The sequence below is a fragment of the Hermetia illucens genome, chromosome 3, assembly GCF_905115235.1.
Source record: "Hermetia illucens chromosome 3, iHerIll2.2.curated.20191125, whole genome shotgun sequence".
NCBI classification, from domain to species: Eukaryota; Metazoa; Arthropoda; class Insecta; order Diptera; family Stratiomyidae; genus Hermetia; species Hermetia illucens.
Genome location: NC_051851.1, coordinates 167,813,298 through 167,835,558, shown reverse-complemented (window position 1 = coordinate 167,835,558; position 22,261 = coordinate 167,813,298). Strand labels below are relative to the sequence as shown.

The following is a 22,261-nucleotide window of genomic DNA, read 5'->3' as shown; positions in this document are numbered from 1 at the left end:
TGAAATTAGCCCTCCCAAAACAAAGCCCGATCAAGAGAGCTTCTGAGCCAGATTCGTACAAATGCGTAGAAGATTACGACCGGTTTCCACAAAGCACTGACCTACAAGGAACCATGCCGTGAATCTCTTAAGCATTTCCTTTGCAATTGTCAAGCGCTAGCTAGAGCGTGCCTGCGGGGAGCCTCAAAAAGATCGTTAGTTGTTGATTAGGATCAATCCTTCGTAAATGCTACTTGCTGGCACTGAAAATCTGAACTGGTTGGATTCTAGACCCCGTGCCCATCGCAAAGCAGTCACCATCTTATGAGTTTATGATATCAAAGCAGCGTAACAGAGCCCTAATTAGATTCCCAGGAGCGTCCGTGGACGCCTACATACACCGACTTCAGACCGAAGCTATTCACAGCACTATCTTTCATTACCAGAGTTGGGATCGGCTACGATGGAGTAGATATTTCAGAGTTGTCAAAATCTCGGTAGATGCTGGATTTTACCTGATACTAGCACCAAGTGCTAAGCATTTATACTCGGACGATCCTATCTACTCAAAAGATAAAGGTCTCAGATGAGAGCACTAATAAGATGGTATCCCTCCCTTCCGTGACTGGCGCCAAAAACTTTATTAGTTTCGGATTAATGCGTTACAGACGAAGACATCGATTAGCCAGATATGCGGAATGATGGCGAAAGCCTTGGCATAATCAATATAGCAAGTAAAGAGATTTCTTTGGTCTTTTGTTACTTGTCCTATAACTAACGAGTCGACAATGAGTCGCTTTTTACAACCCCTTCGGCAGCCCTCCTGCTCCTAGGACAAAATGTTGTTAGTCTCGAGGTACGTATTGACCCTTCCTCTAATAATGGGCGTTATGAATCTGTAGAGGGTTGGTAAGCAAATAATCGGTCTTGCGTCTGCGAGGTATTTCCCGCAGTGAGGAACAGTGAAAATTCGTCCACCCGACTAATGGCTAATGGTCAATTTTTTATACCAGAAATCCTGCACCCGATCCAGACCAGTACCACTTAAGTTCTTCGAGCTGTTTATGGCTCGTCGCACCTCCTCTTCGGTAATATCCGCAAAATTCATTCCAGGCGTAGTCTCATGACCGTGATCCACTCAGCACATTGGGCGGGTAACCCCCAGTTCACCATAATATTCTTTTACTTCCTTCACCGAATGCATCATTACCAATCTGGACGTTCTGTTGGCATTCCTTGAGTGATCTAAAAAAGCTCCGCTGGTTTCTCGCGTACATTGTATTCTGAACACGTCTGGAGTGACTTTTGTCACACCGTCATAATGGACTGCATACGACAATAATTTTCTGTCTTTGTATGTCTGGGAATGCCATAGTTCCTGTAAACCCTCTGCATTTATTTTTCACCCGTCTGTCAGCATTGTCAATGCTGATTTGAATCAGCCTAGCAATATCCGCTTCGCGTGAAGTAATCCCGTCTCGTGGCAGATTGTGCCCTCTTCCAATGGGCCCGGTATCGCTCCGCCACAGCCCTCCGCTCCCAGCTAAAACCTTTAGCTACACGGTTACGGTCAACAGGCGGACGTCAAAACAAACGCAGCGCTCTTGCTTCCTTCCATTGCCGTCTGCTTCGTGGAAGAAAGGCTTCAGCCTATCCAAGGAGATCCTCCTGGGCTTCCCACTGGCTGAAAGAGTGCTCCCCACGCTCGGGTATCTTATGGTGGATGTAATGGCTTCCGGAAGGCGTTAGCCCTCACCAGAAGATGGGTACAAACTTCAAGTTCCCAGGGGTGTGGACCACCGGCTGCATGTGACCAGATGGTGGAGGACCAGGTCCCCATAATGGCTACCCTCATCATACAGGTGCAATGTTCTAGTATCACATTGTATTACAAACGCGCGCTCACGTTTCAATCCCATGAGCTTTCGACTTCCACTCCCTGGTCTGTGATTAAGGCGGGAGCACCAGAGCGCGAAATCCACTCTCAACAGAGGGCCTCAGCACATGACTGTCTGTTGTGTTCTCCAGAGGTATTGCTTTAGGCCACCGCGTAAACCGATCAATGATCGTAAGGCAATGCTTGTAACCGTGCGAAACACTTCTTTACGAGAAGCGGCCGGAATATATGATAGATAATGAGCTGAAGATGGGAAACTCCTTGGACTTGTATTTCGAGTCCAATTGCAGGGTCTGAAGAACTGGGTCATCCTTCTGGGCTACAGCAATTGTCGAAAAGTCGACTGCGGCTGGGATGTTGATTTCGGAGATCCGGACCAAAGGGACTGGCTGATGTAGTCTAAGTGCCGAAGTTGGCGAGGGGACGCTTTGTCGGGCTTTTGCTATAAGGGAAAGGCCAGAGGCTTATGTTCCGTGGACAAGGTGAACGGCCTGTCTTCAAGTGAATATCGGAAGTGCTTAATATTCATCTACGCGGCTAATAATTCACGATCATCACGATCATAGGCGCTATAATTGCGTTGAGCGGGATTCAACTGTTTTGTGACGAAACTCACGGGTGCTAGCTTTCAGTCACCCTTTAGTGAAGAGCAGCGCCTACTGCTGTGTCTGAGACATCGACGAACACGGCTAAAACTGCATCTTTTTGCGGGAATGCCAAAAGTGTAACGTCTACTAGCTGTTGCTTCGCGGTTTCAAACGCTTGGAGTGTTACAACCAATCGCGAATCTTTGGTCTTAGGATCAGACAAGAAGGCGTTAAGTAATACCCGGTGGTGAGCGGCTTTGGGCAGGAAACAACAGTAGAAGTTTCCATACCCAAGAACCTTCTAAAGTCTTTAACCGTCTTTGGCAATGGAAAGCTCGCGATCACTCGCATCTTAACTGGGTCGGGCTGAATGCCGTCAGGGGTAAAGAATGGCCTAGAAATTTCACCTTCTGTTGCAGAAATTTGGATTCGTTCACGTTTTCAAGGGAGCGTTAAAAAATACACTCGGTATGTGCCAAATGCTCAAATTCAGTAGAAGAAGCGACCAAAACGTCATCCAAGTAGACAAAACAGAAGTCCAAGTTTCGTAGAACAGAGTGGATGCATCTCTGGGTTCCATTGTACAGGTCAAAAGTCATCCATGTGAACTCAAAGAGTCCGTATCTGCAAATTACTGTTTTTGGAATATCTTCGAGAGCTACAGGAATTTGATTATAGGCCTTGACGAAATCCAAGACTGAAAAAATACGACCGTCTACCAAATAATGCGCGTAGTATTGGCTTTGGAATCGTCTGAGCATTCAGGCCTTTATAATCTCTACAAGGTCGCCATTGAACTTGGGGACCAAATGGAGTGAACATGATAAACTGCCGTTGGAAGGTCTGCACGTACCCTATTTAACTAACTATTCAAACTCTTTCCGGAAAGTAATATCCGAGCTGGCGGAGCAGTCCATCAGATAATTGCAGAGTTTAAAAAGAGTACACATATGAAGGAAGATACGGCGTTGCTGTAGGGGGGGGGGTGTAAATTGAGGGTGAGGAGTCATGACGGATAATCAACCCGTGGAAGGTTCTTTTTGTAAAAGAGGGCCCGGGTGAATTTACGTTGTACAACTTCAAGAGCGCGGCAGTCACGGATGGGGAAGGGGGGGAGGAACCAGCCCACACAGCAATATTCAAGGATATCTCTGACAAGGGAATTAAAGAGAGTTAAGGAGGGCTGGATTGAGGTAAAGTCACTTTGGAAGCTCTATTGATGATGTCAACGAAGTGGGAATTGAAACGAACTTTGTCGTTGAATATTACACCCAGGTCGTTGCAGGAGGTCAGTAGTGAAAGGGGTTGTCCACTGAGAGAATAGGAAAAGGATGTTGGGGGGGGGGGGAGGCTTTAAGCGAATAGCACATTCAGTGACATTTGTTGACATCCAGTGTTAGCTTGTTAATCGAACACAAACGGACTAAATTATCAAGGTTGGACTGTAAGTGCTCTCTTCCAACGGAGACGAAACAGAGGCAAACAATTTAAGGTCGTCTGCGTAAAGCAAATACGGGCAGGTGAAGATGGAGGCGAGGTCATTAATAAAAAGCAGGAAGAGTAGCGGGCCAAGCATAGTGCCTTGAGGAACACCAGAGGAAGGAGAGAAGGAACGAGATTAGTAACCATGAAAAGAAACTTTGTAGGATAGGAGGACAGCCAGGAGATGCCTGAGGGAGGGAGGTCTAGTAATGAAAGTTTAGAGGGGAGAATGTTATGTTCAACGGTATCAAAGGCTTTGGAGAAATCGGAATAAATAGTATATACCTCCTGTCGCGAATTCAAACATTTAGCAACAAAGTTGGTAAAGACCAGAAGGTTTGAAGCCGTAGATATAAGTTTCACGAAACCATTCTGCTCTTTGACAATGAGGTGACCGAAGTGCGGGGTCAGCCAGTCGTTGACGTATCTTTCGAGGATTTTGGAGCAAGAGGAGAGGAGAGAAGAGAAATGGGGCGATAGCTCACAGCAAGAGAAGGGTCCCCGCTCTTGAGGATACGCAAGATAAGGGCCTCTTTCGAGAGACGGGGAAAGTAGCATTCATCTTGACTTTTGTTGTAGATTATACTCAGGGGGAGGGAAATGTATTTTCTACAGTTAAGGAAGAAGAGGTTAGGAAGCGCATCGGGGCCAGGTCCGACATTGGGGTCAAGATTACCAATAAGGAGCTCAACCAAGGAAGGTGTAAGGAGAGGAATGGCCTGAGAGTCGGAGCAGTCTGCAGTTATGAGAGGTGTATAGGATGGAGGGCTCGAGGGACAAAATACTGAAGAGAAGTAGGTCCAGAGTAAGTCACAGGATTGTTGTGGGGAGTTGGCAGTAGACTCAGCGAAACTGATAGAAGAAGGGAGAGATTGAGTGGGATTGCGGGAATGGCGAGCGTGAGACCAAAATGATTTTAAGTTACCGCGGGCAAGGGCGACTTCGACGCCCAATAAGTACCTTTCACGCGCTTTTCTGATCATTGGCTTCACAGTAGAGCGTATAGTCTTAAATTGAACAAGGTCGACGTCATTCTTAGAAGCCCGGAACTTCTTCCGTAGTGTATGTTTCAGGCGAATGTTAATAAGAATTTAATAAGAATTTCCTTTGTGAACCAAGTTGGGTACGAACGAAGGACAGGGGGGGGGAGGGGAAGAAGGGACATAACAGGAGAGGAGATCGGACAGGATATTGTAAAAGGTGTCTAGAGCTTGATCACATGATGGGTTGCTTAATATATGTACTCAGTTGAAAGACGCTAAAGCTGATTTCAAACCGTCAAAATTGGCTTTGCGGAAGTTGAACTTGGTGGAGTTACGCTTAGTTTTGGATTTTGAACGAAGGGGCTCCGCGGTAATGGGGGATGATGAGCGTTAGTTTTGACATACGGGGATGTGCAAGGAAATAAAGAGAGATAGCGCTCGGGGAGGCTGAAAAGGGAGAGGTCGGGAGTGCGGCCCAATGAGTTTTTGGTGATATTGAAATTCAGGCAGAGCAAGTGTTCATAAAGGAAGAAAGTGGAAGGGAAGAATGGGAGAGGTTGTTGGAAGGAATTGGAAGGCTAGGATGATTAGGCCAGTGGAGCATGGGCAGGTTAAAATCCCCGCAAAAGAAGAAAGGGTGGGAAGGAAATCTGTTGTTATTAGAGCAGGTCGACCACCGAAGAGAGCTTGTGGAGTCTATCAGGAACGTATGCTGCATACCTAGCAGCAGCCCATAGTAACACAGGAAGTCTAGGCCTAATATAGGGACACTGCTGTCAGCCAAAATGAAGCGCCACGAAAAGGTCCTACGCAGGCCAAGCACGTTGTGGTGGGGGTTGAGTTTGCTGCCGCTGATTTTAACTGCTGGGGAAATAATTTGTTGGGTCTGACGGGAAAGACCCGGACTTCTGCGCCTACGTCTACCAGATAATTGCAGCCACTAAGAGAGTCGTACACTGTAAGGCCAAGTGTGATTGTGCTGCGGGTAAATTCCGCCTCCACAAGGGGTGGTACATTAATTAAGCCGGCAAGACCTATTTCACACGATAACGATTAGTCCGCGCGAAGTAGCTTCGCTCTTCCAAATGGGCCTCGTGGCAGGTTATGCCCTCTTCCAACGAGCCCGATATCGCTCCGCCACAGTAGAAGAGGATGATAAAGTGGTTCATCTTTTCGGTCCACTATGCGAACCTGCTGAGGTGGTCGCCACAGTAAGTGGCGAAACAGCTGCAGCAGGTAGAGTAATGATTCTGGCCATTGTGGCGCCTAGATGTCAAACCGGCCCGTAATTAGCGGTTTCGACGCCGTCCTGTCCATTCCGTGAGGCCAACCCAGTCACCAAGTCAAACGACTCTTGTTGGTTATCTGAACCGGACCTCAAATTTCCCCTTCTTCTCATTCGATGGATTTGCATTTTATACCAAACTGCCAAGTTTGGCGATAGCTTCCTCAGTGAGTAATCACCTTCCCAATGAGACGCTGCGGTGACGTACAGCCATTCAGACTGAAGCTATCCATCCCTCCTCCTTTCACAACCGGACTTGGGACTGAGTACGGCGGAGTTATTTTTCACTTTCAGAAAAAAGTATCGGTTTTAGAATCGTTTTAGCAGATCTGGAGAAAGTAAAGAAGTCCCATAAATTCAGTACTCATACTCCGCTTGAGAGAATTTATGGCGAATTTATCTGACTTTTCCTAGGTGCTGGGCTAGTCACCCAGATTAACCTTATGACAGGCGACAGTGCCAAACTCCATCCAGACGGAATAAGTGAGCAATTCCGAAACAATAATGGCTAACGAAGAAGATGTACCTGGGTCAGTTACATAAGCATCACATTAAATGAATGACCATTAAATTCTAAGACGAGATCACTGAACCGCGTCTTATATTATTTCTAAATTAAAAAAAAAATGTCAATTTAAAACTAAATTTTTTCGGCAATGCCAACTGCGACATTTCAATACACTTGATATGGTCAACCGATTCCGTACAGAAATCACTACTTTCCGCCACGAAACTATCTCGTTATGACCACATTATCTGGATTAGTGGATCGTAAAATTGTCTCCAGATAGTATCTTGTACTTTTGGCAATGTTATATTTTTCCGAATAATTTGTTTTGTATTTGTGAAAAGTACTCAAGGCATACATAGATCATGCCACAGAACTCAGTGGTAGCCGAGAGTTTGGCCATCAAGCCCGGGAATTCGGCAGTTCGTGGATACTAAGATAGATAGAACGGTTCTCTCGTTGTTAAACATTCAATAAAGACTCAGTGAACTCATCATACTTATCACTTGCGATTCTAGGTAAAGTTCAGATTCAGCCTATTAGCACTCAGTGCGAAGTCCGACTTGGTCAGATACTCTAAAACCTGATATGGTTAAACTTAGTCACTTCTGGGTTTTTTTTTCGGCCCCGTGGACTCTTCTGAAAAGATGAAATGTGGCTCATCTCTGTTTTGTTACTCGTCTGGTCACTTCTTAAGTTTGCGCAACCTTTCTACTACGAAGAACTCATCTTATGCAACTTGATGCACCACTGATTGTTTTAACTGCTGCTCGCCAGATACTCAAATATTTAACAATCTGAATGTGGGGTAATCACAGGAAAATATTGTCGCAAAATCTAGATACATTTTGCTATTTTTCCATTTTTCCAATTCCTGTATTTTGAAAATATAAACGATTCGTTGATGAACAACATTTTGTCGTTTATCTGCAATGACCGAGTAAACATGCCAAGCTAATGATACGCATCTTTGCTAATGGGCAACAGTAAGATGCAAGATAAGAGGGTATGAGTTCAGCCACCATTCGGTCAGTCGGAAAGTGTAATACATTAATTTTACTGATAATAACTACATTTTCCTATTTGCCGTTGTGAATGCTGATTTTCGGGCTCCTTATCGAGCGCCAGTGATATTGCAAATGGCCTTTTGAACGCAAGATTGTCTTGTGCTCGCGGTTATTGCTCGTCCTCAAATGAAGTTTATATCAAGATACTTCGAGTGCTTGTTAGATTCTTCGCGAAATTGGTAGCTCAATTTATTTCCACCTCTGTTTAGCATAAATTTGTGATAAATCCATACTCGTACCGAGCGTTTTTGCTGAGTGTGGCAGTGAAGTTAGTGAAGTGGATTTGTAGTAGCGTTCAGATAGTTGAAGGCGCTCCCAGCTCTTTTGATTAGTTTTTAAATTGTTATCAAACTTTACTCGTTCAGTTTTTGTACGTTTTATTGTTATCTTGTTGACGTGCGTTGAAATTTATAGTAGTTTTCGCGGTTAGCTCGATACCCGGTAAGTTTGCTTCAGATATTCAATAGTTGAGTTTACTGTTCCCTGTAACGGCTGCCTGTAGATGGGAGTAATTTTTAATTTGTTTCTCTACTAACCTGAGGGTCATTCACTCCATAAAATACCCCAAAACGACTGTTCTAATAAAAGCTCGTGGAAAATTCCTCGTCACTACTCAAACATTTGTGGAATATCGCCTCCAAGAACGACCGTATCTAATCTTCACAATAACTACATGCATTTAATCACACAAAAGATTGGAAGCAAGTTTTGCATTGAAGTCTTGAAATGTTAGTAAACAAACTTGAACCCGTCTAGATTTGATGAAAGAAGTAAGTTGAAGTTGAGAGATAGAGCAAAGAATCTGCTAAGAACTTTACCAAAAACCACCCCCTCAGAGACGCCACCCAAAAACTCAGTTGTCGGCAACCGCAGTTACAGAAAAAAAATATCAAAGTTCAATGCGACCATTAAAGTTAATGATAATGTTATCGGCTTAAAATTGACTTGACGAATAATCTTTGTATTTATGAACAACAAAAACTAAAAAAATTCGAGCTGCATCAAAGTACAACTGATAGTCGGGAGTGAATGATTCCAAAAATGACTCCTCAAAAGCAAGTACTCCAAAAATTGTCTCGCGAGGGAAAGCAAGTAGAAGGCTAATGCAGCATTTTCAGATACATAAATCCGAAAGGACCGCTTTCCAAATAAATAAAACATTCTTAAGATGTGGAGCCTTCTAGGGTCAATTGGCCCACCTGGAACGTCCTCTATTTTTCCGGCTCCTGCCCTGCTAGTCCATTACTAGTATTACTTCGCGGAGTGGATTGGTCTTTAGGCTTCTCGTCCTTTAAGCTATCCTCTTTCTTACCCTCTTCACCACCTCGTTCTGTATTTTTATAATTGGGAAGAAAAATCTAAGCCAGTTCTCCTTCGGCCTCAGTATCTCTGCAACTATACTCTCCCGGCTCACGATCCTTCCCAGTCATTAATTCAGGTCCCTTTTCTCTATCCCGAACCATGGACAATTCAGCGAATCATCAAACAATGCGGATACTATGTCCTGCGAGGAACTGATTGTTGTTGATCTCTCTTTGTCTTCGTTCAAACCATACCCTAATGTTTCTTTTGGTGGGGTAGGTGAATGCATTTACGCACAGAGTGTTGGACTTCCACAACGGTACGTCGTTGGACTACCAACTAAACACCTTCCCATCGTCAGAGAGCTAGCCTGGAAAAATTTTTCATATTATTTCGGGCTTGTGTCCGAACTCTTCCACCTTGCGGAGCTCTCAAATCAGGGAATTCCTTTCACCACGGGAGGGAAGAGGAGGAAGGGAGCTATCAGTTCAAGGAACTCCCTGCCATGCGGCTCCTCCACCGGTCGAGTTCTATCTTCTTTGCAATGAGAAGGACCTGAACATAATATAAAACACGGGTCCACCTGTCACCGCTCCTCAGCAACTCCTCAACAATATTGTCTGGAGAGGCCTCCACTGCGCTTAATTAGGGCTGCTAACGAATCCAATCCCACCTTCCACTTGAAAAAAAGTGTGATGGTGACCTCCACTTAAGAACTGAGTATGAAAATGGTCAGTCTCACCATGCTAAGTTGCCAATGAGCGGCGCAGCCCATCTGCCTCTTGTTTCATTTTGCCAAGAGAGTTGCCACTCATTTAGGGTGCGTTGCAGGACTTTATGACCAACCACCTCCCTTGACTCTTCCCCCTTGCGCTTGTATATGGCGCTCCTTAGCAAAAAGGAGAACGGGGATCACTCCCGAGCTCACCATCACAGCCGGTTCAGAGACAGTGCGGTAGGCAGACGCCACCCGACATCATAGCTTGAAAATTCTTGGGTTTCTCCAATCTGCGCCGTCTCCTCTTTCGAATGAAATATCATCATCATCATCATCAACGGCACAACAACCAGTATCCGGTCTAGGCCTGCTTCAATAAGGAACTGCAGACATCCCGGTTTTGCATCGAGGTCCACCAATTCGATATCCCTAAAAGCTGTCTGGCGTCCTGACCTACGCCATCGCTCCATCTCAGGCAGGGTCTGCCTCGTCTTCTTTTTCTACCGTACCGTAACCTATTGAGCCGGATTTTATCCACAACCTGACGGTCATTTTATCACTCATCGATTTCGTCGTTATGTAGGCTACGGAAACGTCCATCATCATGTAGAAGGCCAAAAATTCTTCGGAGTTCGCAATTCTTCTTGCTAAGAACCCAAGTCTCCGAGGAATACATTAGGACAGTAAGAGCTTTGACCCTTTGGTGAGACGTTTCGAGTGAAACAGTTTTTGTAAGCTGAAATAGGCTCTGTTGGCTGCCAACAACCGTGCGCGGATTTCATCATCGTAGCTGTTATCGGTTGTGATTTTCGACCCTAGATAGGAGAAATTGTCAACTGTCTTAAAGTTGTATTCTCCTATCTTTATTCTTCCCGTTTGACCAGTGCAGTTTGATGTTGTTAGTTGGTTGGTTTCGTGTCATACTAGGGTTGAAACATATCTAAAATTACCGATGAATTGACACAACGTTGGTATGAAGTTACCGTCACCACTCAGCTAGTAGAAGATAGCTAACGTTAAAAAAGGGTCTAAAGTTAGGAAAGCATACCTCCTCTCTAGGACATAGAACTTTCGGGGGTCAGCTTAACTATCTCAGATGTAGAAGTTCCGCATCAAGTGATTTGAGTGAGGTGACCGATTTTCTATCTATCTCGCAAGAGTTTACCCCCGAAGGTCCATAAGGAAGAACGTTTTTAAAATATTTAAAGTTTTGTCTATGCTATTGAGTGTAGCAACCACTGTAAGAGATATAGTTGCTCACACTGAGAACCATATGTTAATATTGCCCTAATAAACTCCTTGTATGTTAACACTTTAGAGAATGGGAATAGAGCTCTAGTTAGGAGGCATCCTTATATGATTTCTGGGCTCCTCTGAAGTAGTGCTAGCAAAATGCCATCCAATTTGGGTGATTTCGTTGGTTTAAATGTTCTCACTAACTACCTTACTCTTGCTTCTGAGCATACTTATTTTGCTAGTTTCCAGTTTTCTTTCTTTCTTTTATCTGTTATTAAGATACCTGGAACAATCCTTTCTTCTTCTGGCATGGGATAGGATTCCGGCAAATGAATTTTGAGAAACAAATGTATCCTGTCCTCCTTATTATCGGCAAATGTTTCATCTTCCTTCTTCAAACAGGTAAGGAATGTGGCACTATGTATAGCCTCTATGCTTCTGTTGTTTGTTCAATCCTTTCACAGAATATCCAGAAACTACTTTGCTTTGCGCCCCTTATCGTGTTACTGAAGATCATTAGTGCAATTTATTACCTTGGCTAGTCGCCGGTTTGTTTCGCCCGGTAGAACATTTTTCGAACCTCCATTCTCATTCTGGATAGGTTCCCGTTCCACCTGGTTACATCGCTTAATGGAAGCTAGCCTCATATACGTCAGTGGCGACTCTATTATGATCTCCTAAGTTCACTCCTGATATTACCCCCTACTTATAGATAAGTCCTGTTATTGCTCAACTTATATGGAAGTCTGAGTATACTCTTCTAGGATCCTCACGTTTTTTTCCAATTCACAGTTGCCGTCAATATCGAATCGACACAGAGGGTTCGTCCGAGACCCTCCAGGTCTTAACCAACCCATTCATAAGAGTATTCCCTAGCGTTTTGTCTATCACCTCTTGCCTGGCGTATTCCCTACACTAAATATTTCTAGCTTATTGTGAATGATAAATTCCAGAGATCTCAAGATGTGAATTTTCATGACGGCCGAGGAGAAGTGGTACCACCCTCCTCTCATAGCCCTTCACCAGTCTATCGTCTAGTTCCAGCGTAATTTGGGTGTCTTCTCTTGGGAAGTAGCTCGATGCATGACTGCCTCTCGAGTTGGTCCCACGGACTCCAACGAAACTCGGACAGATATGAGGTCTCTACCGTCATTGGCGTTATTGTCTTGTACAGTAAAAGCTTTGACCCTATGGTGAGACGTTTCGAGCTGAACAGTTTTCGTAAGCTGAAATAGACTCTGTTTGACTCTGTAGTTGGGTAGATTTGAAAAGGATGGTACCTCCCGCATTTACATCGGCATCGCGAATCAATTTCTCCAGGGTCAGGTTAAAGAGGACGCATGATAGGGCATCCCCTTTTCTTAAATGGTTTCTTGAATGGTCTGAAAAGCTATCCTGTTGCTTTTATCTGGCCTCGCACGTTGATCAGGGTCAGTCTTATCACTTTCATTGGGATACCGAATTCTTCCAGTTTTATCCTGGCTATGCTGTTATAGCTGGCTTTAAAGTCGACGAAGCCTCTTTGGTATGGGCCAATGATGTTCTAGGCGCATAGGGCTATCCGGCCTAGCAAGATTGAGGAGAATGTCTTATACCTTAAACATCAGTTGATGGTCCGCTTCGTGTAGTTGTTCGCCTCTATATTTTACCAATTCGACTGTGATTCCATCGGCTCCTGGGGACTTATGGTTTTTAAGCCGGTGGATTGCACGAACTGTTTCTTCTATGCGTGGTAGTGGCAGCATTTCTCCGTCGTCTTCAGTTGGCGGGATTGAGTAACTCATCAAAATACTCGTTCTGTCGGAAATCGGATTTCCCACTTTATCTCGGCAAGATGTGCATCGACGTGTATAAGGCTTCATCCTGCCGACTTTTTGTAAAACTTTGCGCGCCTGCTCCCTGTGCTTTTCGAGTTCACAGACTTGTTGGTTTTCCCAGGCTTCCTTTTCACGTCATTTCTCTGCTCGACGGAGTTCGTGATAGGTTCGTGATAGGCGTACACGCATTCTTTGAGAATGCAACATTACTGCTGCATTCTTCCGTTCCTTTGCTAGCTTGCATTCATTCCGACTTTTTTTTGCAACTGAGGCCAAATATGTTTGTAGCCATATCAACGATAACGTTCTGGGTACGGCTCCAGTGTTAACTCTCACCTGATTATCAGAGGGGATTCTAGGTGGCATTGATATACGAGGCCGGCGAAACATGCCAACGAGGTAGTGATCCGAGTTTATATTGCGACCCCTATATGTTAATTTGATTGAAAGTGGTCCCGTGTAGAAAGGCCCACGTTTCCGCGCAAACTAGGTACTACCAACGACCATTCCATGTGACACTGCTAATTGAATAATCCGCAGTCCGTTTTCATTGAAGAAGAAGCCAACGTATCCCCTGAATACAGGCTCCGTCCCTACTTGACTGTAAAAATCCCCAAGTTTGATTTTGATATCATATCTGGGACATGCTTCTAGGGTCCGTTCTACTGCCTGAACGTTAATGTTATGTTAAGGCTTATATTTCGAAATTTGCCTCCAAGAGCAGAGTGCATAGCCTTTCGCTTATATTTTAAAAACTGATAAAAGCAGGTATCATTTTTTGGCTGACTCCACGCTACTTTCCAGTACTTAATTCAGGTTCCTTTTCTTTCTCTTGAACTTTAGGCCATGAAAAATCACATGCTGTACATCCTACTGTGTGCCACTGATTACTGAACCATCAAAGTGGTGCAGATACTGCCTTTAGAAACCATCGTATCCCTTGCAGGATTGATTGGTGCAGTAGTGGGTCCCTCTTTGATTCCGCTGAAGCCATACCCTAATATTGTGAATGAGCCTGTGCGTCCACCGTTGCTGCGACAACTCATCCTATGCCGCCTGATCTTGCCGCATTCCTGTGTTCTGTCTTGTGGGATACAATGATCTCATTTCTTTCCGTGGAATGTTGACGTGAGTTATATCTAGTGCCAGCAATACTGCCTCATCTTACTCGTATCTGAATGCAATCGCCGTGTTTTTCTTTGTATGGTTCCGCATCCATTTTCCCGTCCGCCAGGGTGAAACAGATCTCTACTGATCTCACGATCTCCATCGCGTAGCCCCCCTCCACCATCTGGGCGCTTTTTTGGAATCACTACAGCCATCTTATCGACAAAGATGAAAATCGTATCCTCTCGAACGGGAAGTACAAGCACTCCATAATAAATAACATTCCACAGCTGGGGAATCAGTACTGAGCCCTGTGGTACCCTGGCTGTGATAATGGACTCATCTGTCCTGCAGCAGAGACTTCTCTCTCAGAGATAATTCTTGAATATCCAGGTTAACGAAATGGTCGAGCCTAGTCTACAGTGCCAGCTGCAAAGCTCTGTAAGGGACGCCATTTATACCTGGGGCCTTGTTGCCATCAATCCTACCACTACCTTTCAAATTAAAAGCAAAGCTCACGTATGTCACGTGCACTGAAACCAGCCCACTTTCTTTAAAAGTGTATGGGTTCCGGAAATTCGCTAGTGCCCTGTTTAGTTACCCGAATGCATCCAACAGAACACGTCCAGAGGGTTCTCCGACTAACCAATTTAACAGCCCATGCTCTAAAATTACTTGCTGCTGCCGTTGTCCTCTTGCATCCAAAAGCGGTGTGCGCAGTATTCGTTCATGCTAGTGTGGCAATGTGTGAAGGATAAATGATGATGATGATGAATCTCCCCTCCAGTTACTTCATTATTTCCTGGAAGGCCTGCGCTGGCTGGCTAGCCTGCGTTACTTGGCCTGTTTGGTCCTTGACCTAAATGCCGGTGGGCTGGTGAGGCCTCCAAAATGCATGCCTCGGCCACAACTCGAATTCAAAGTAATGGGTTGATTCGAAATCTGTGACTTCTTACCAACTGGAGAGTTATAATCCGTTGCTTCCATCTTCATGTATTTTGGACACCCTTAGTGTACTAGTAAACTAATACAGGGTCAACCACGACAACAAGATTTTGTTCGAGAGGAAGTCAAAATACGAGCTCATTTTTTACATGCAATGCTAATACGGCACAGCACTTGCCAGAATTAACTACGCCTCTTCCTAGATCGACAGCATGCACAAACGTAGACATGCCAAAATCTATCCATTTTGCAAACAGGCCGTCTCCATTTTCAACGTTGGATCGAAGCTTCATGTGGAAGACCCTTTCAATTATTCATTTCGCTCCACATTACGGAGCCTTCCCTGAAATAGCTGATAGATGACCTTGCACGAAACAATGTGGTAGGTGACGCGCTGGGTTGGCTGTTAGATGAGCACACGCCTTCTGAGGCCACATGCTTCTTTGGGAAACGCAAAGAACTCTTTGCAACATCTAAATCTAAGTTTTCTGACCCGTGGTTACACCCGAACTACCCTATGGGCCAGGGCCCTGTGCAGACTGCCGTAATCTTGAATGCATTTATGCGCGTCTGGCACAGGAGCTCTCACCGGCTGGCTATATCCTCCTTAACTTGGCACAGTTGGTAAGCCTTCGCCATCTGAGGCCTGCTAAGTAGTGCGTGTAGACTCCGCCCTTGACAGCGGCCACATCCTCCTGAACTTGCCACAGCTTGTAAGCCTTCGCCATCTGATACCTGCAAAATAGTGCGAGTAGACTCCGCCCTTGACAGCAGCCAGCGAGACACCGATTTTACCCGCCGATGGGCTGCCAAGAGCAAAGCCCCGCCTGGTCAATCCGTCAGCATACACATTCCCTTCTATATTCCTATGTACGGGAATCCAAAGGGGGTTACCTTGAACGTGCTACCTAGACTGTTCAACGCGTCTCTACACTGCTCCAGCAGCTTCAAGGATATCGTCGCTGAGTACAAGGCCTTGATGGCCACTGGGCTGTCGGTCAGAATGGCTATGTTACCCTCGAGGCCAGGATCACCCTCCAGCTATCGACAGACTTCCAGTATCACCAGTACTTTCGCTTGGAATACACTGGCGAAACCTGGAAGCCCATACGACTCGAATACACTATGACTCGAATACACTATGTTTATTCGGTAAAGGATACTGTGTCATAACCTCGCAACCCGCCGCCGGTCTTCCATTTGGCCCTGGTTGGAAAATCCACAGCAGATTTTCACGCGAAGTTCAGCTTGCATGTAGCATACTCCGTGGGGAAACACCGAGGTACTTCGTCTAGGATGTTACTGTGGCCGTTGGGCTTCGCTGCCCAGCAACCGGACTCGGCACTGCACGCTACAACGTATTTACTATGGAGATCTAGGGGGAGGAGATGCAGAAGTACATTGGGAACTTCTGCCGAGCAGGACTGCAGAGTCCCAATAGAACCTGTGCACTTGGTCCTTTGAATGCCACCATATAATTGAGCTGTACGTTTGGGTTGGACGCGCCACCGCAATGTACATCCAGAGAACCATCCTCAATCAGACAATCCGTTTCTTTGCCAAGATTCTCTTGCTGGCATGGAAGGTTATACTGGCCTTCTTAACCCTCAGTTCTACGTTCAATCTACAATTTAGTATTGGATCCAGAATTACGCTCAGATAATTTACATTGGAGAAAAGATCCAATCTTTGGTCATTTAGCCATGGTAGGCGAATTCAGGTACTCTTGTCTTGGTGGTGAACAGCATCAGTTCCGTTTTGGTTGGGTTTATGCTGAGCCCGCATTTTACGGCCCACAGTCGAAAATTTTGGCAACGCTCCTTCCATAATGGCGCTCATAATGGACGGAAACATCCCTGACAGTAATATCACCAAGTTGTCGGCATACGCCATCGCCTTTAACCCGCTGCTGTCCAAAATTCGTCCCCTGCAATCCAATACTGGTCAAGACTTCCTTGATGGCGTTAGTACTAACGTTGTTGAAAACTCATTCTATATTCAAAAAGGCAGCTGGGGTATACTGCTTGTACTGCAGTGGCCGCTCAACCGTGCCAATTACCTCGTGGAGAGCGGCTTCTATGGATTTTCCGTAGAGGTAGGCATGCTAGGACTTAGAGAAAGGCGTTCTCTCCAGAATCGTTTTTAAGTGGATGTCCAGGACCCGCTCTAGGGTCTCCAGTACAATGAAGATGAGGCTGATTGATCGAAACTTCTTTCGGGACTCATGCCCGCACCTGCTCTTTTTCGATATGAAAATCACTCGTGCGTATCTCCAGGACTGTGGTACGTTCCCTAATGAGATACGGCTCCGGTAAATCTCAACAAGCTACGGCACAACCCTTTCCTGCTGCTTCTGCAACATGACTGGAATTATGCCATCTAGGCCCGGAGATTTATACGCGGAGAAGCTGTTTGGAGCCGAGCCAATCTTATCCTTAGCCTTCCAACTTTTTAAGAAAGGATGGACTTTTATGTTCCTTGGACAGAATCTTGGTGAGCCTCGCGGATTTGCTGCTGCTTTCGATGTTCTGACAATAGTTCAATCAAGGCCGCCTCTTAGCAGTCTTGATGACGGACTTGTACTTCTTCAGGCAGTCCTTGTACGGCTGCCAATATTTATACCTGTAGCAGATGTTGAAGATTTCCCTGGTCAGCTTCCTGAGGTTGGGCAGGTCTTCATTCCACCGCTGATGTACCTAATAGGGCACGAGACTTTAAAGGCGGTATCAAATGCTTTTCCCAGAGCCCCGATCTTTGACTCCAGTTCGTCTTTTGTGCTAATCTTGTCAATTTGCGCACTGGAGAGTTTGTTCTTAATTACTTGACCAAACTTTCTCCAGTTGATGCTCCTGGGGTCTCTGAAGGGTTTGGAGACCTATGCGGCGAGATCCCGACTAAAAAGTAGCCAACTGTGATCTAAGAAGGATCTCTGGTCAGACACTCTCCAGTTCTCCACCCCAAGAATTCCATTGTCTGCTATCAGGGTAATATCAAGGACCTCGCCCCAACCACAGTTCACAGTTCTCCGAGCTGAGGAAATGGAGGGTGTACTGCCACTGTCACACATCAATAGGTTTGAAGTAATAATAAAATCAAAGAATGGCTCCCTCTCTCGTTGAATTCCGAGCCGCCCCAAAGCGTATGTTTTGCATTGGCTTCGCAGCCTTCCAATAGGTTGGCCTCCTTTGTTGCTATTGTGGTCGTCAAATGATGTAGTCCTTCAGGCGGAGCTGATTAGTCGTGAGCCATGTAAGCCAAGAGAATATATACGTCCTTTGCCCCCGCCTGCTCTAGTTTGACCACGACTAGGTAGCTGGAACTCAGGTCCGGATACAGAAAAGCTTGCAGACTCTTCCTCGTGAGGACACGTGCTCTAGGTTTTTGTCCTGATCACCCTCCTGTGCTGTAGAATAAGTTAAAATATTTGCTCGCATACACTTGGATCCAATTTCTGAGGCCACAGTCTCTAACAAAAAATTGATCGAACGTTTCCACTTCAGTAAAATGTCCTCAGTGTTTTCTGGTCCTTATAAAACAAGTGCACCAGCAATTCATCAGCTTATGCATGATCAAAGGGTCCTCCCAAGTTGTCTTTATGGGAAAATATCTGGCAATTGTTCCCTTGTTTATGGATGACAGTGAACCAGAGGTGTTAAGAAACAAGCATCATTCCCAGTACTTCTTTCTCCCTTTCCCGTTTCCAATCAAGCTGGCATACCGAGTCGACACAGTGTTAATCCTCAGGACTAATTTGTCAATAAAAATTTACATACTTCATATCCCTTCCTGTTACTTGGTCCCAAATCGTGATTTTTTCGTACAGTAGATATGTCACGGAATTTCTAGGAAGCAATATCCCTCCAGGGAAAGTAAGGCATTCACTCCATATTTAACGAAGGACATTCTCAACGTTTTTTCAGTGGTACTCGTCATCGTTTAATAATATTTACATAAAATGGAAGCAAGTACAATTGAAATTCCTGTACGGATTAAGGACTCCAATGTCTACAAAACTACGAGTCTCCTAGAACCGGTGAAACTCCGCATAGGAACCGAAGGACCCGCCGCCGAACCGCCAATATCCATCCCTGGCATCTTTCAAAACTCCGTAATCAAATACAGGAATCGTGCAGCTCTAGCCAGTCAGGATTCAGAAGGATTATGGAACTATGTATCATATGAGTGAGTATGAAATCTGGTATGCAGGATATTCTCATTTTTACGTCATCATACATAATCGTTTTGAATCCCTTCTATTTGTATCCAGGGAATATCAGGACATATCCTTGCATGTTGCCAAAGTCTTCATAAAACTCGGTTTGCAGCCACGTCACTCAGTTGGAATTCTCGCATTCAATTGTCCGGAATGGTTCTATGCTAGCATGGGAGCGATTCATGCAAATGGAATCTCGGTTGGAATTTATACAACGAATTCATCGGATGCTGTCCATCATGTACTCGAAAATTCGGAGGCTAATATCGTTGTTGTGGATAATGCAAAACAAATGGCAAAGATTCGAGAAATCAAGCATAAATTGCCATTACTGAAGGCTGCTATACAACTTAATGGACCATTCGACGAGGACTTACTGGAGCAGAATGGGTACTATAGGGTAGGTTCGGGACGAGGGTGATAGGTCCTGTGGATTGAATGATTGGAGGCTGTTTTTATGCATTTTTGTCCTTATAGTGGTCGGCAATCAAAGAGATGAAGGTACAGGATCAGGAGACGGAGCTTCAGAGGCGAATGAATGATATCGCTGTCAATGAGTGCTGCTCCATCATATACACCGTAAGTTCATGCCATTATACCAACTTTTGAGAAGAGGAGGGGGGGGGCTGAATAATTTAATCCATGTTAAGGATTTCAATCAAGAGGATTCCATTAGAAAAAGCCTCAAGCCATCCGCCTTCCTCTACCTCTATAAATCGCACTTTTAATCCCCGCAGTCAACCTTTATCTCCTTAACCAAATTCTTTTTACCATCCAATCATCTCAGTCCGGAACAACAGGCATGCCAAAGGGTGTTATGTTATCACACGATAACATCGTGTGGGACGCCCATATCACAATGAAGGGTATGGCGGGATTAACTCCCGGCGAAGAGACAATTGTCTCGTATTTGCCACTGAGTCATGTGGCTGCCATGAATGCTGATATATACTTCAGTCTGGCTTTGGGAAACACCGTCTATTTTGCCGATAGGAATGCTTTGAAAGGATCCCTAGGAAAGACTCTTTTGGATATACGACCGACTATATTTGGCGGGGTGCCGCGGGTCTTTGAAAAAATTCAGGAAAAAATGTCGTCAATCGAAGCACAAACAGGATTCATAAAAAAATCTCTGCTAAGTTGGGCGAGATCTTCTACCTGGGACTACTGGCAAGGAGTAATGAAGGGGTGAGTATCCAATATAAATTCATCCAGGACGTTATCATGCTAAAAATTGCATTTATGCGCGCATCAAGCCAATTCCTGAGATCCTTGGGAAAGTAGAAAAAAAAACTTTAATTGAAATTCTCACCTCAACCGTATCCTAGGAATGACTACCAAGGAATTCAATATCGCATGGCCAAGGCTCTGGTCCTTAATAAAATCAAACGAGCTCTGGGCTTGGATCGTTGCAAGTATGTTATGTGTGGCGCAGCTCCAATTTCCGTGGAAACTAAAAAGTTCTTCCTTTCATTGGACATTTACATACTCGAAATGTATGGTCTCTCAGAAAATGTCGGAGGACATTGCATGTGCTCAACCCAGGAGCCCGACTTGGAAACCGTTGGAAAACCCTTAGATGGTACCGAGACGAACATTTTCAACCCAGACGAGATGGGCCAGGGCGAGGTAAGATTATTATTACTTATCAGGTCATAAATTTCTTGAGCAAACGATATTAGGAGACTGAACAAGGATTTGTGTTTTTTGCATTTAGGTATGCTACCGTGGTCGTCATGTATTCATGGGCTACGTTGGAGATGAGGAGAAAACTAATGAGACTCTGGACAATGAAGGATGGATGCACACTGGAGATTTGGGTTATATGAGCGAGGAGAGGTGTGTGTACTTAACAGGCAGACTGAAGGAGCTTATAATCACTGCTGGAGGCGAGAACATTCCACCCGTCCGCATTGAAAACTTATTAAAGAGCGAATTGCCTGTTCTAAGCAACTGCTTCCTGGTAGGAGACAGGAGGAAATATTTAACAGTCCTAGTGACACTTAAGGTATTCCGTGAGATATACAACCCCAAAATAAGTACTAAAAAAATTAACCCTTCCAAAGACTGAGGTCGACATGGAATCAGGCGAACCCCTTGACGAACTGAGTCCTGACACTCTCAAATGGGTCGCCCAGCTTGACCTGCCATATAAGAAATTGAGCGAAATTATCGCAGCCGGCCCATGTCCGAAAGTCTCGGATGAAATTAAGGCAGCAATCGATAGATATAACAAAAATGCTATTTCCAATGCCCAGAAAATACAAAAATTCGCCATTTTACCAAGCGATTTCTCAATAGCAACTGGAGAGTTGGGTGAGTTACTTTGGGGTGCCTAAGGGTAAACTGAATCTACTAAAATTTACAATTTTTTTAGGACCAACAATGAAAGTTAAACGTCGGGACGTTGCTAAAAAATATGCCCAGGTTATTGACAGCTTATATAACGATTAGGACTGAAAGTACAGAATTTTTGGGTTTTTAATTTGTTTATTAGGCTAAGAGATAGGAAATAAATTGTGAATGTTTGTTAAGAAATTTTTAAAAATTAACGAACTAACCCGGATGACTGAGCACCAATCTCTGTGCAACTGTTTCAAAACTTCTCCACGCCTTCAACGCTTTTGGAGCTCAAGGTAATCCTGGGTAGGTTAGATGCGATCATTCCCCAAACGCACTGAGCAGTACCCAATCTCTTTGTCACTAAAATAGGGCCGGCCAGTCCTCTAACAGCAGAAGGTGGCCGAAATCCAAGAAAATTGAGAGTTTTCACAACTCCAAGTTCGACCAAATGGTAAAATATGCAAAATCATCGGATCGGCGTGGCCGATATCTTGATTGAATCCTTTGCAGATTTCCCCTATGACGCAGAAGATGTTCTCATTCATCAAAGCTGTCCAATATGCCAAAAGTAGGGGCATAGGAGTAATAGCAGGATGCGATGTCAACGCCCACTACATGCTGGGGAAGTTCCAACATCAACAGAAGAGAAATAAGACTGTTGGAACCAATTTGCAGATCCTTAATTTGGGTAGTGAACCCACTTTTTTCCACATGATCAGGTCAGAGGTCATCGACATCATGCTGGTATCCCCTTCCATTGTGGCTCGTGTTAGAGAACGGGGAATATCAAAC

At 44.8% G+C, this 22,261-nt stretch overlaps 1 protein-coding gene and 1 long non-coding RNA gene across 4 annotated transcripts; one reads left to right on the top strand and one right to left on the bottom strand.

Moving 5' to 3' along the window:
• The first annotated feature begins 7,115 nt into the window (after positions 1 to 7,115).
• Positions 7,116 to 21,668, top strand: LOC119651695 (very long-chain-fatty-acid--CoA ligase bubblegum-like). 3 transcript variants are annotated; one of them, XM_038055407.1, is made up of 9 exons: positions 7,116 to 7,239; positions 18,834 to 19,095; positions 19,181 to 19,526; positions 19,604 to 19,705; positions 19,914 to 20,314; positions 20,455 to 20,755; positions 20,844 to 21,134; positions 21,193 to 21,442; positions 21,504 to 21,668. In XM_038055407.1, exons 2-9 carry the CDS (start codon positions 18,869 to 18,871, stop codon positions 21,578 to 21,580), a joined length of 1,995 nt encoding a protein of 664 aa, XP_037911335.1. In that variant the 5' UTR covers positions 7,116 to 7,239; positions 18,834 to 18,868; the 3' UTR covers positions 21,581 to 21,668. The 3 variants fall into 3 exon arrangements, with proteins under 3 accessions (XP_037911335.1, XP_037911333.1, XP_037911334.1); XM_038055405.1 differs by lacking the exon at positions 7,116 to 7,239 and adding an exon at positions 7,758 to 8,229; XM_038055406.1 differs by lacking the exon at positions 7,116 to 7,239 and adding an exon at positions 8,277 to 8,296.
• LOC119651696 lies at positions 8,149 to 8,683 on the bottom strand. Its single transcript, XR_005249479.1, has 3 exons — positions 8,607 to 8,683; positions 8,325 to 8,540; positions 8,149 to 8,271 (listed from the first exon to the last, which is right to left on the bottom strand). It is a non-coding gene; the product is annotated as an uncharacterized LOC119651696 (long non-coding RNA).
• Positions 21,669 to 22,261: the final 593 nt, after the last annotated feature.

What these genes read in the sequence shown, in the direction of transcription:
- LOC119651695 (XM_038055407.1), top strand. Translation starts at nt 18,869, where the DNA reads ATGGAAGCAAGTACAATTGAAATTCCTGTACGGATTAAGGACTCCAAT. An exon ending in AGCAGAATGGGTACTATAGG is followed by an intron (nt 19,527 to 19,603) that starts GTAGGTTCGGGA and finishes TTGTCCTTATAG; the next exon opens with TGGTCGGCAATCAAAGAGAT. An exon ending in CAGTCCTAGTGACACTTAAG is followed by an intron (nt 21,135 to 21,192) that starts GTATTCCGTGAG and finishes ACCCTTCCAAAG; the next exon opens with ACTGAGGTCGACATGGAATC.